The sequence below is a fragment of the Anopheles arabiensis genome, chromosome 3 (assembly GCF_016920715.1).
Source record: "Anopheles arabiensis isolate DONGOLA chromosome 3, AaraD3, whole genome shotgun sequence".
Classification (NCBI taxonomy): Eukaryota; Metazoa; Arthropoda; class Insecta; order Diptera; family Culicidae; genus Anopheles; species Anopheles arabiensis.
In genome coordinates, this window is record NC_053518.1 from 90,283,907 (window position 1) to 90,297,036 (window position 13,130).

Genomic DNA, 13,130 nt, shown 5'->3' on the forward strand with positions numbered 1-13,130 from the left:
CTTTGATGTTGCAGTTATGATGAATACAATCAACAGCAGGTGTGTTTGATGGTGCCCTTCGAATAACTTGCCATCAGTTAGAGCTTAGACCGGTTGAAGCCTCCGGCCCTTCGTACGAACGGCATAGCTTTTCCTTCGTTGATTGTGGAGCTCCAAAAACTAACGAGCTATTTCCATAACGGGCAGAATCAGACGGAACGGGTTGTTTATTTTGTTTTCGGGCTAATTTTCTGTTAAACATTTTACCAGATGATGAACCCCCATTCCCATGCTCGTTGGTGGCTTGTCTTGGCGCCTAGTTTAATGTTGTTCGTTTCTGCTTTGTTTGTGTTGTACGCGCTTTGAGTCACCACCTTGTGGCCTAATTTTGAAGGGCAGGGCCATTGCTACTTGAAAACGCCTTTATGAAAGAAGAATCAGTCATTATATCAGAAGAGCAGTGAAATTGGTTGGGGCGTTGGGGAGAAAGTTAAACGTGAGCACAGGAGCAAGGCACTTTTGATGCAACCAATTAATTATTATATTTTTTATACGAATAAAAGACCTTCTTATAAGAGAATCTTTTTCGTGGCTTTGTCAGCATGCAGGTTTTGCTTATTACCACTTCCTGATTTGTCTTTACTAATCGGCAATGGCTTAAGATGTAGCTCGTAAAGATGTAGCTGTCAACCCACAGGCTCTGCAGCAGAATCTTATCTTTATGAGCCTTCTCACATCACTTCGTCCGTCCAGCTTTGAATATTCACTTGCTGCGCTAGCCTACGCCATTCGGTACAGAAAACAATGGACAGAAAAAAGTTTCAAACTCACTCATGTCGAGTTGACGGTAACAAACGGAGTATCATAAAACCCAAATTTGTCAACTGCATCTTGTCTGTGCCGAATCTGTCGGAAGTTGGTAGATCGGCAAAAAAAAAACGATCATAAAGTTGTTTATTTTAAAGTAGTTTAAGCTCCAGATGCTCGCACACAGCACACAGAATGAAGTCACCCGGCCGGCGCCGGCTGCGTGTGACATTTTATTGATATCGTAAAACGATGGCTGATTAGATCATCGGCAACAAAGGCAGGTCTTTCAGGAGCTGCATCCGATACAAAGCGACGATGACATAGGCAAACAAGTTGTGTCCAAACGGGAGGGTCCAAACAAACACACACACACACACACACACACACACACACACACACACACACAAATTTGACCTGCTCCGTTGCCTATCCCGGAAATTGTGGCGTGCCATGTTTAGCTATCAGCCCGACGAAAACGATCACTGTCCCCATCTTCGATTCAACCCCACAAAAAGCACCTCTTTTAATTGACATTCAGTTTTGGGGCTCGTGGTCACTGGGAAAATCGGTTCGGAACACACACACCAGGAAGCTGCAAAAGAAACCACCGCGCATGTGACCTCACAGGACGCGTGATCGTTTAAAGGTTTTCGGTTGGCACGCAGGAATGCATAATTTCTTCCCCCGGTGGTGATTTAATTGGATCTTTCGGTGGATCTGTCCAAAGGCTACACGGTTAGGCTTTCAGCACCTCCTTTCATGGTGGGCTTCTGCGGGCAAAGAAGAAAGTGCTGCGCACCCAAGATGCGTCCGGTGCGATAGTGCGCACCGGAACAAGTCACCCAAAACCGGAGCGGAATTTCGATTCCGGTCGATCGTACGCGAGCGAGCGGCAAGGGACTTCGTGAGGTATACGCGCCCGTTGGGAAGCCGGCAGGTGGCTCGATTTGTGACCTAAACGCTTTTAATAAACAAAACTGTTCAACCAATTCATTAACAGTCCCGGATGTGGATGGGGTTATACACAGAGAAGAGAGACAGAGAGAGTGCTCTCACGAAGAATAAGGACCAACAAAACATTGGTGAGATCGTTTGGACACTCACTTTCTCAGCGGGGACCTTGCAGGGCTTTGTTGTGACGCGGAGAGGGCGAATTCTGAGGGCGCCAGTATTTACATAGCTTGAGCGTCTCCCACTCTCTCTCCTCTTGCTGTAATAAACCATCCCTGTACGAGGCGAAAGAGCAACGTTGTTAATAAAGATATGATATTTAACGGTCGCTACTTCCGCGCCTCGTTCCGGCGGGGCAGCATCTCTTGAAAATGGGAAGGGCCTGATGCATCATTGCAGCAATTTAAATTTCCCAAGAATTCGGTGGCGGCATGAAATTGATATTTCATGTTTACCCCGGTAGCCTCTCCGCTCCACCGCATCTTCCATCACGTTCATCCAACAATCCAATCGATGAAATATGAGAAAATCATGTCCAAACTCGCCTCGCATACCGGCATCTCAAGTGAAACTGATGTAGCAGCAGCATCGTCTAGTGGTTTCACCCATTCCGCCATGTATCAGTTCGTAGCGAGAGAGGTTCCGCTGCTTGTGTGTGGCGGCATCCTTCGTCATTTGCGCAAAACCTTATTCGCATGATGTTTTAATTAACTTCCTCGCCGGTGCATCTTTCTGCTTTTGCTGCTTCTGCTCCACGGGGTAGCGTCCGCGGATTTAGGGAAGATGAAATTAGTTTCGCGAATTGCACACACTCTCATGCGGATAGAAAACGTTTGCAAAATTATTTGCGGATGTGAAACGGCTCTGGCTCTCGCGTGTGCCCATTTGTGCCAGAGGAGTTTATTTTGGATAGAGTATAACGCTTTTTTCCGCTCGTTTTGCTAATGAATGTCAGTATATTTTAGAGACGTTTTGGCATTTATTAAGTGATCAGTTGATTGACTGGTAATATTCTAATTCTAAACGATCTTGCCTAAAACAGCATATGATTAACGATTTGCAATATATTTAGAATTGTTGATTTCCGGAACAAAGTGAACGAATCGCTCCATTAAATGCTGCTAAACTGTCCTAATTGATAATTTAGGAGCACAATCACCGGTACAACATTATCCATGCCTTTTAAGCTGATCGTGATCCCACGTTCGATCTCCACCTGTGCCTGAAATCAAGATCATGGATAGTGTTCATCTGTCCATCAGATTGAACTCCAGTCCAGTTCGTCATGCTCTTTGTACGTCGTGCCAACAGTTATGCTCTCGTGTGCTTAACTGCGCGGACCAGCACAATTAATCTACCGCACAAATCTGCGTCTATGATCGGTGGTTCGGTGGATCCAGGAAGTAAAAATGATCCCGCTGCCAATTATTTCGACTGGAAATTCCCTTGCTTACCGAAGAGAGGAAAACCGACAATGAAGGAATTCCACCAAAAGCGGGTGTGTGTGTGTCGTTCCCGCAGCGGTAGATGTGACTGAGGTTTGGAGCATAGTTTTTTGTGCACCCATTACGGACGGCCTTGAAAAGTCCACGCGAGAGCACGGTCCATATAATGAGCAAACGAGCTGAAATCGAGCCTCCGATACAGCAACTACGAGATGATCGTTCCCAACTCCTACCCAGAACATGATGAAGCTTCCAAACACGACTTGAGCAAAAATCTTCGCGTTATTGTTGATCCGACAGCGATGATGAAAGCAAAAGCACACAACTAGCGATCTGCTACCGGATTTGATGGGAGGTCCGCCGTCCCAAGCAAAGGATTGCCACTAATACGGAAGGATTTTCTTCGCTTGAGGCGTAGCTTCTTGGTGTCTTCCCGAGTTTGCCTTAATGGGGTTGGGACGTGGGACTTCCATCCTGTACCCAAAAGCATCTTTTCTGCCTTGTGCCTTGTGGGGCCTCTGTGCTGAAGAAGTCGCTTCAAAGTGATCGCCCAATTTCACGGTGTCATGGTGACTTGCGTGAGTTCTGTGCGCAAAGATTCGGGGTAAAGATATACACTCTTGGATGCTTTTTTTTCTTGTTTTGGGACACAGTTAACTTCCCATTTAATATGTTCGACATTGTAAACGAGATTGTTACCGTACGGCCGATCAGCATGGGCGTCTTGTTGCAGAGAGAGAGAGAGTACCTAGAGGTGACGACAGAGAGTACCTAGAGTGGAGCAATTTAACGGTGCAGAGTGCAAAAAAAAGCGCGCCAATTGATGCCACGATGATCACTTCCTTGATGTTGTGCCATCTTTTTGCTCTAGCTATATTAACCGTAAGGCGATTGATCGCGTCCGTGTCTGGGTTAATCGATTCGCTGCGCGGTAAAATCGGTGCCGGCGAATTAGGGGGCATGCAATGGTTGGTCCCAGGATTAGTTGATCGTGTAGCGCTTGTTTCTTTGTGCTCCCTTCGGTTGAATTATCTGGGGAAACCAATTTAGTGATGAGATCTATATCTTGGATGCTTTTTGTGCTAAGCACGGGAATCTTCATTTATTCTAATGTTTAGCGCTTCAACGACCGTGTAATATTGGAAGTTTTTAGGTCCTTTCAGGTTATTCTTGCGTGACGTTCTTGTTGCAGATTAGTTGTTTAGTTGTTACAAATATGGCGACCATTACGGTGACTTCAACAATCATAACAAACCTGTTATTCTGCCACACAACTAACGAGCGCATCATAATTGAGATGTTGCTCTTCTTACTACCTTTGTCCCAAATTAAACTCCTCCAAAAACGCGCCCCAAAATAAACCTAAATAATCCATCTTCCGAACCGGTAAGCTGTAATTCTTTTTCAATGCTAAACGCTTACGCTCCGGTCTCCCGACCTACCAAACGCCCCGTTCCACAATGCGAGAAATGGATTAGACGGTCTGGTTTTGGCTCGCCGCTTTTAATACCTTGCGTTACCAGTTCTTAATTTGAGCTAGTTTTGAGTTTGACTCTTCTGTTACCGCTTGCCGCAGTTCGCCCCGTCTATGTTGCGCTTCCACTCGTAAACATACTTCTCATAACGCTCATACACGGCTTCGGTGATCATCTGCACAAAAAAGCACAAGGCCCCGTATTTGGTAGCGTTTCTGTATGTTCATTGCCACGGTCAGTGGCGCTGCTCGGGTAACGACCACGTCGTATTGCACAACAAGCTGCCTGCCCAAAATGGCTACAAAACGATGCTGTTGTATCGTGTTTCTATTAACACAGAAAGAATGAACAACCTACAACATCGGAGGGTGATGGACATGTCTCGCTGTCCAGTAAAGCAAACAGCTAACAAACAAACACATGTAAAGTAGACGGGCGTGCGCGCGCGCGAGCGAAGTCCTACCAGGCGTTTGGCTATCTTTCACCATCTGCACATGTCCAGCGGGAGGAAGCGTTTTGAGCATATCGAAAAGACAAACTCCGTTGTGTCCAAATGTCACCCGTGGGACAGCGAGTGGCGACGGCGGCGGCATTGCTATAAAGCTGTCAATCCATAGAAGCATCAACACGGGGGCACCCCTCATCAAGAAACCATCCGCGTGCGCGTTCTCCATGGCTTCATTAGGAGGGACGGTGGAACGGTTTTCCACGCGGCCGAGCACTTGAGTGTCAAAGAGCAACATTACTGTATCACGTGGGCAGGACCGATCGGTTTTTTTGAAGTGATCGTTTTTGAAAAAAGACGTTGGCACTTAACATCACAAACGCGTGTCACAAGACGCACAAGATCGAACCGCGTGTGGGCTTGGTGGACATAAAAACGCGAGTTTTGTGTTGCCTAAGCTGTGAATCATATCGCCTCGATCGTCGGGCAGGCAGTGCTGGGAAGCAGTGTAATGATCGAGAAGATTGAGATCGATTCGATTGATTTGTAATTATGTTCTCGTGCCGCGATCCGGTGATCGCGTAGGTTGACTGTAGTAAATAATTAAGCAAACAGCAACAAGCGCGAGTTCTGGAGATATGCGTTGGCGAGAAGTATCAGCATTTCTGGATAGATTTACAACATAATTGTCCAGCAAGTGTTATAGAGCACGGTGTTACAACATTAAGAAGCAATTTGCAGGGGAAATTTAGTGCCCTAAGACTGATCATACCAACCGCTTTGCTGGTAAAAGCTTTACGACATTCGTTGTGGCGTGCTAACCTCCATCAAAGTACCGTAACGTCCATCTTCTCTCGCACGCCCAAAAATCGCAATAACCTTTTACCGGAGGTCTAGCCCGCATCAGCTCGATTCGGAAGCAACTTTTTCAAGCATTAATATGGCCCGGTGAATGGGCCATTTGTGAAGAAAGCACTGGTCTGCTATTAATCTAGCAAGAAATTGCACCGGAATTAAGCCCAGGGAGGGTTGGTTTTTTGGGACCGTCGCCCTCCACAGACTGTTCAGATAAATAAATTACTACGTTTTTGCGAGCAGCAGCAGCATAGAAACATTACACCGTCACTGTACGGCCAGGCTGCGTCGTATCGCTTACCATTTTATGTGCCATTGTTTTTACAGCCGAAGAAAGTTCGGATGGCTTCAATCAGCAGCAGCCTACACTGGTGAATGGTTCCATTTTACTGGGCGCGTTCCGTTGCTTTTCGGGGGCTCCCCTCCCCCCGGAACGGATTGTTTTATGGCGTCATCAGCGAAGGGGTGGGGACCCAGATGGGTCTAGATTATGAGATGACATTTGGATGAAACTACGACAAGTACAAAGTGGAGGGATTAATACAAGTGTTCCAGCAAGTCTCTACCTTCAAGATGACCTCTTTTCTAGAATTTTGGACAAATGATTGAATTAAAAAAATGAGTAATTCGCACCTAAAGCGCATTCCTTGGTTGGTTGTGCCCTTCTCTGGAAATTAACAAATTTAACACACCCTAAAAAAATTGATATACGTTAGACTAAAAGAGTCCTATTGTCATAGATGGCATCTCAAACAATGCCCAGCAAATCAATTCCGTTGAAAATGTCTTTATTTCTCGAGAAGGCATCAGCAATCTACCAAGATGAATGACAACTGAACAGGCACGAAATGTGTTTCATTTAAATAAATAGTCAACAATCAACAAACTCCCTCTTGCGCTATCCCTAGACAAGAATTGGGCAAACCCAATGCTCTCGCACCGCCGCTGTTTATCGATGAGTTTTATGTGCGTTAATATTTACACCAAACAGGCGCGCGCGCCCTCGGCCTTTCGAAGTTCCCGTTTGCAACACACACACTCGGTTGCATACTCGGTGATTATCTACCGCCCTCAGCCAGATACTGTGGCCGTTGTTTGGCTGATGGGTGGCGTTTAGCAACGTTAAACCCGCCCTACTTGACGCGCAGCCCACGCGCAGCCACACGGCATCGATCGCAGCTCTTATCGCAGGTGATTCAACAGAGAACACAGCGTTGCACCACCCGGGCGTTCCTCTTGAATGCGGGACATCCCACGCACTTCCTGACCACCGACACACCGTCACTGGCTGACACTCAGTTTTCAATTCCAGCTAAGGTTGGTGTTTGTGTTTGTTGACCTAATCGTGCAAGCCGCTCATTGATGGGGTTGTGTGAGCCTCTAGGGCCTACCAGATGCTCTAAATCCACGTGCTCTTCGCAGCGCCCACGTAGAGAGAGCATTATGGTTGGTTGGTTTACTTTTGACTGAAAGGACGCACGCACGAGATATTGTTGATCTACGGAAAGGCAGCTTCATCTGTCCAAAAGGGAGAACTAACGCGGCAGTTGTGGCCTTCACCCTGGGGACGGAGATCACCACAGATGTGTGATGGGGTGGTTGGTACAGTTGGTTACCGTTGTTCATGACCTCGCCTCATTGTTGACGACTGTGCATTGTGTGTGTGTTCGCGTTTGTCTGCTCAGATGCATCCGGGGTACGAAGGTGTGGGTGTGCATTAGCTTTGTTTTTTCAGTGGAAATTTCAATGGACGATCTAATCTAGAGCCTCGGTTCATTAGAATCTACTAGAGCTAGGGTGTGCGCAGTCGTGACACACCGCACCGTCATGCTCGCTTTTCGGATGCTGGAATGATTTGTTTGTTTTTACTTTCCCTTCCACGCATCAGATCACGCCTCTTCAGAATGTCCCGCCAGGGTATCAGAATTCCATAATTCCTGGTAGGACGGGGAGATATGGCGTAGGAGACGACGGCCCAACTTGAAAGACATTGGTTTCCGCGAAGTCAAGTGTTTACACTCGTGCGCGCATGGTCAATGGCCACAAATGCCAGCCGAAGCATGACCACCGCATGGGCAAGAAGGAACGTGCTCGGAAGTCTTAATTAGTAGAAATTGGTAGCAAGATTTACTACCCTCTTGTCTGTGATGGTGATGTGCTGGAAATTGCAATTGTTATACACGGCACGCAGAACCTCCTCCGCATGGTACAACAGAGGCGAAGGTTCTTGAGCAAACGAACGATTAGAGCTAAAGAGCTTCCATCTTTTAGCACACCAACCCGTTAAGGGGCAACCTTTATGAATTTGAAGGAATAGTGGTTCCGCTGCCGGTGTCTCTTTTTTTTGGAGAGAGTCAAGAACCGAACCTGACACGATTAGAACAGTTAGGAGCTTCTAGCGTTCCGTTACCTTGCGCATCAATGCTTCCGATCTTTGATATGGAGATCCAACTGTGTGTTTGTCATCAAAATTAAACGTTCGTGGACAGATCCGTTAGCTAATAAAGCTTGATCGTCAATTCGCTTGATCTTCAGTTTCATAACATTCAAGGGGGGAAAATGATTATTAGTCTGTCTGCTTCGCTTTTGATAGTTCGCTTGTGGCCCAGTTGCATCATTCGCCTTTCTTTGTTTTTCATTGCCAGCTTTAAATTGTCTTCGATTAAGATTTTGACTAATTTTGTTACCAAAACTGTCTCTCTTCCCTTACTCCTCCCCTTACTGTGCGGAAATTTGCACTTTTTATTGTGTTTTCTTCCCCCCACTGTGTCCGGTGTGTTGTCCAACAATTAATTTCCACTCTCTTTCGCAAAACACAAACCGAAGATACCGGCACCCCAATTCTGAGTTTCTAGGCTTTCTACGCGCGCGTCAAATCGTTTCCATTTGGTTCGGATCTTTTCACCGACAACTTCGGGAAAATGAAGCCCGATCATCCGACTCATCTAAATTAGCCAATTCAATTAAGGCAGGCAAAAAACGTTAAACCGCATCCATCCAGTTGCTTTCGGCTGTGAATTTCACTAGCCAAGTGCTGCTGTCGAGAGAGCCGTTCGGCATGCAATGCCAGTAATTAGACTAGAGAAGAGGCCGCCCCACGCTTGCGGAGGCGCTAGGTTGTAGCGCTAGGGCTGCAATTCCATGCAGGTTCCATGGGCAACAATAACACACACTTGCAGTTTGGGTTCGTTTTTACACTGGACCTCATTTTTTCGCTTTATTTTCCTTAGTATTGGCTGTTTTTTTGTGTGTGACTCCTGTCGATCTCTTCCGCCCTCGTTTGCGCGATTTTGCCACACTGTCCGGTGTGGGGAAGTGTTGAAAAGACACAACCCTCTCCCCAACCACCATCGAAGATCACATTGAGATCAACAGGTCACAGTGATGAAGACAAGACAAAAACCATTGGCAACGGGGGGTTTTTTCTCTGGTCTTGCTGGAGAGATATGCAGTCATTATGCGCTTTCAACGGCAAATCATCTGTCTCTTAGCTATTGCTGCGATGCAGCTGAGATCTTCTCGGACAGTTGAGAGTAAAGGCAACTGAACACACTGTCTCTAACCTTTAGGGCTTTTATCTGACCTAGTAATCCGATCGCGCCGATGGTCGGAAGAAACAATACGATCCATTGATCCAGCTAATGCCTCTTCAGTTTGGACTCATTCTTCCAACTCGAATGTTTCTTGGAGAGCATATGCCCTACTCGAGAACTACTCAAGCTCGATGGCGCGCGCATGATGACGCATTAATGCTACAACTTTGAAATGCCATTCAAACCCATTTTTGGAGCTTCGTGCTTCTCCCAACCGTAGCGGGCACACGCGGTAGCGCCTTGCATGAAACATCTAACGGGACGCATAATTCTAACCATTGCTGCTAACCGTTGTCCACTCATTGGCACACGGCACAGTCGTTGAGTAATGTAGTCATCGCCCTCTCCGTGTGTCCCCCCTCGATACCGGTTGCGCACCGGTTCAGTATTGCCGATTGCTTTGTCTTTCCTGTTGAGTGTCTGCACCCCGAAAAACAAAAAAAAGGGAGAGGTTGGGAGAAATTTATGAGCTATCTAATTTTGTATCATATAACGCTCGCCCAAAGGTTTCGCCTTTATATATCCTTTCAATTGGCCAGTCCAATAAAAAGTTTCCGCGCGCTTGCGCGAAGAAACAATGCGCGCGTAAAATGTGATCGGTTGTTGATCACCCGGGGTTTGTTGTTTGAGGCGGGCCCCGTGTTATGCATTTTATGACCCCCCCCCCTCCCGCTGGAATTGGAAAACCCACGTGGAAAGCGTTGAAGCCAGGAAGAGAGGGGAGAGTGTATGTGTGTGTGTGTGTGTGATAAAGGAAATATTTATGCGTTATTAATGTGGCAGAATGGGCGTTAGAGCACTAAGGTGGGAGGGGACTGCAGACCGGTTTTGTTGATCGATTAACAGTAGAACGGCGATTGCGACATGTCGTGTGCCGCTTGGTGACTTGCTGGAACTTTTCGGCTCGGCTTAGTAGATGTGGGCTTGAATAGATTAATTGATCCCATTTCCCAATTTGTCTTCCAACGGGGGTTTCGTCATCTCGTGATCGTGTCGAAATGTGATTTTAATCTAATGTTTGCTTCTTTTTTGACAGATTTCCGAATCCACCTTGGGTCACGGGCACTCGAAATCGAACGGTGGCATCACGTTCGCGGACGGCAGCAAGCTCGGCTCGGACCATCATCTGCGCCATCATCTGAACCATCGCACGGCGGCAGATGACGAGGACGACGAGGACGACGCGGATAGCATCGAGGAGAGCAAATTCTGCACCCTTCCACGCCACGGTCCGAACGCATTTACCATCCGACAGGTAAGTGGATCTCTTTTTATACTCCTCCAACTACATACTCAACTCACACTCTCGTTTCCTTCATTGCAGGCTCGCTTTTCGAAAGGCAACGGAGCAAAAGCGCTCGGATTTTCCATTGTCGGCGGTAAGGACTCGCCCAAGGGCTCGATGGGCATCTACGTGAAGACGATCTATCCGAACGGGCAGGCGGCCGAGAAGGGTACGCTGCAGGCCGGCGACGAGATCCTGTCGGTGAACGGGAAAGCATTCCAGGGCCTCTCGCACCAGGAGGCGATCAACGTGTTCAAGGCGATCAAGACGGGCGAGGTGGTGATACTGATCGGGCGCCGGAACAATCGCCGCAAGCTGGAGACGCCATCGCCGACCGATTCCGGCACCGGGACGGCACCACCGTCCACGACCGGTTCGCCCACCAACACCATCACGTGCAATGATGAATGAAAAAAAGCGGAAACCGCCACCGCACGTGTAAACTGTACAGAGAGTGAAGAAATTTGCACCAAACATGGGGCAGAGCAGCGTGAGAATGTACTAACGTCTTTTTTTTGGGTGTAAAATGTGGCTAGGAATCGAAAACACTAAACCCGATGATGCTCTCGTGCTGCTCTGTGGCGCAATACAATGAAATATTTAATATTTTTTTACCAAATACCAAAGGCTTCAATATCAAAAAAGCAGGAAAAATAAATTGAAAAAAAAAAGAAAATTCAAATGTGAAGTCGCAACCAGCAGAACCAGCAGATTCACCAACAAAACCAAATCGTTGTCTAGAGGATGGGTGGGAACAACAGTCACAGTGCTAAGGGTAACCTTTCTAATCAATTTATTTGTTGTTTTACGTGCGTACTTGACAGGAAAATATATATATCTATTTACATTTAAGCTATGCCCGTGTTTCTCTCCTCAGCTAAGCTATCTGGTAAAGGAATCGGCTTCATACGACGTTAAACATACCTTATCTTAGAATACTTTGACTACAATATCAGCACCGGAGCGTTCCGTGTTTGTTCTTACAGCTGCTTCTGTCGGATGGTTTCGTCAATCATGTCGAGATACTCGGACAGCGGGAACACTTCCTTGCTGAGCGTTTTCGTCAGGTCGGGCAGAACTTCCGCCTTTCGCACCGACAACGCGTAATGCAGTTTCTAAAAAAAAATCGAAAGCAAAGCAAAGAAAGTATTAATAGATATTCGAATACTCCACACACGAGCCAATGCCGTACCGTTTGTAATTGTTTCATCGATTTCACCAGCTCGCTGGTAATGAGTGGTTCCTTCTTAACCGTTGCCGAACCGTGGCTGCCTTCCGACTGTCGTTTAAAATCCTCCACCCAGGCGTCCACGTTGCGGCAGGTCTTCACGCTGCTGGACCATTCGCGCCGGAACTGGTTACGGATCTGTGCCAGATCGACCGTCGTTATTTCGGAGTTTTCGATCGTGCCGAGCAGATCGATCACCTGGCGGAGTTTTTCTACCAGTGCGTCCACATCGATCGGTGGTTGTTTGGCCGTTTTGTTGATCAGTCCGGTCAGATCGGAGCAGGAGCCGTTCGCGTTGGTCGTTGTGTTGGCTATGAGATTGGTTTCGTTAAGGATTCGTGATTGCTGCAGGGGTGCGGCGCCTGTCGCCTTTTTGCACGATCCTTGTCGCTGAACCTTCGCGTTGTTGTTGTTGCTGCTGGTGGTGGTGGTGCTGCTGCTGTTGGTGCCGGATGAAGGACGCGATCGGATCGCTTCGAAGAGTGTGTCGATTTCATCCTCATTCGGGCGTTCCAGTGGATCGAATCCGTTGGCCGTTTTAACCTGTTCGGCAGTTTCTTCCTTCGAGAGAGCTAGCAAAGCACCCGGCAGATCATCGGTGGGGTCCGGGGTGGTTCCGTTCGGAAGGAATTTGGAGCCTATCTTTGCCTGGCCGAGGTAGCGATTGATTCTATCCACATTGGTGTACACGTGCTTTGCCACTATATCGAAGTCGGCCGGATTCATTCTCTTTTTATCAGAACGCACGAGTAAAACGTAACTAAAACCACAACGGCATGTAAAATAGAGCTGAGAAAACAGTGCAAGCTGTTGTGTTCGTTGCACAAATGATGCCGTTTTCGAATTGGAATCGCTCGCACGTCTGTCAAAATCGGTGTGCGTGAAATGAGCCCACATGTCGACACCAATGTCGACTACTTGTCGGTAATGAAACAAAACACACAAGTTATTATTTTTTTAAATTTTATGAAATGACAATATGAATATAAAATTGAAAGTGTCTTCAACAAATTGATTAACAAAATAAAATTACAATACTTTTAAAAAGAAAAAGAAATATAAAC

General features: G+C 47.0%; 2 protein-coding genes across 6 annotated transcripts in view; one reads left to right on the plus strand and one right to left on the minus strand.

Annotated features, from left to right (window-relative positions):
- Nucleotides 1-11,690, plus strand: part of LOC120901792 — a 53,766-nt gene extending 42,076 nt beyond the window's left edge. For all 5 annotated transcript variants that reach the window (XM_040310042.1, XM_040310043.1, XM_040310046.1 and 2 more), the window contains exons 5-6: nucleotides 10,590-10,808; nucleotides 10,878-11,690. In XM_040310042.1, coding sequence (XP_040165976.1) covers nucleotides 10,590-10,808; nucleotides 10,878-11,249 — 591 coding nt within the window. In that variant the 3' untranslated portion in view covers nucleotides 11,250-11,690. The remainder of the gene's footprint in view (nucleotides 1-10,589; nucleotides 10,809-10,877) is intronic.
- On the minus strand, nucleotides 11,609-12,931 carry LOC120901793. Its single transcript, XM_040310048.1, has 2 exons — nucleotides 12,031-12,931; nucleotides 11,609-11,953 (listed from the first exon to the last, which is right to left on the minus strand). Exons 1-2 carry the CDS (start codon nucleotides 12,790-12,792, stop codon nucleotides 11,819-11,821), a joined length of 897 nt encoding a protein of 298 aa, XP_040165982.1. The 5' UTR covers nucleotides 12,793-12,931; the 3' UTR covers nucleotides 11,609-11,818.
- Between the last annotated feature and the right edge of the window lie 199 nt (nucleotides 12,932-13,130).

Excerpts from the sequence above, each read along its gene's own strand:
- LOC120901793 (XM_040310048.1), bottom strand. The coding sequence starts at position 12,792 with ATGAATCCGGCCGACTTCGATATAGTGGCAAAGCACGTGTACACCAAT. Across the intron at positions 11,954-12,030 it reads CGATGAAACAATTACAAACG|AAACTGCATTACGCGTTGTC; the intron begins GTACGGCATTGG and ends ATTTTTTTTTAG.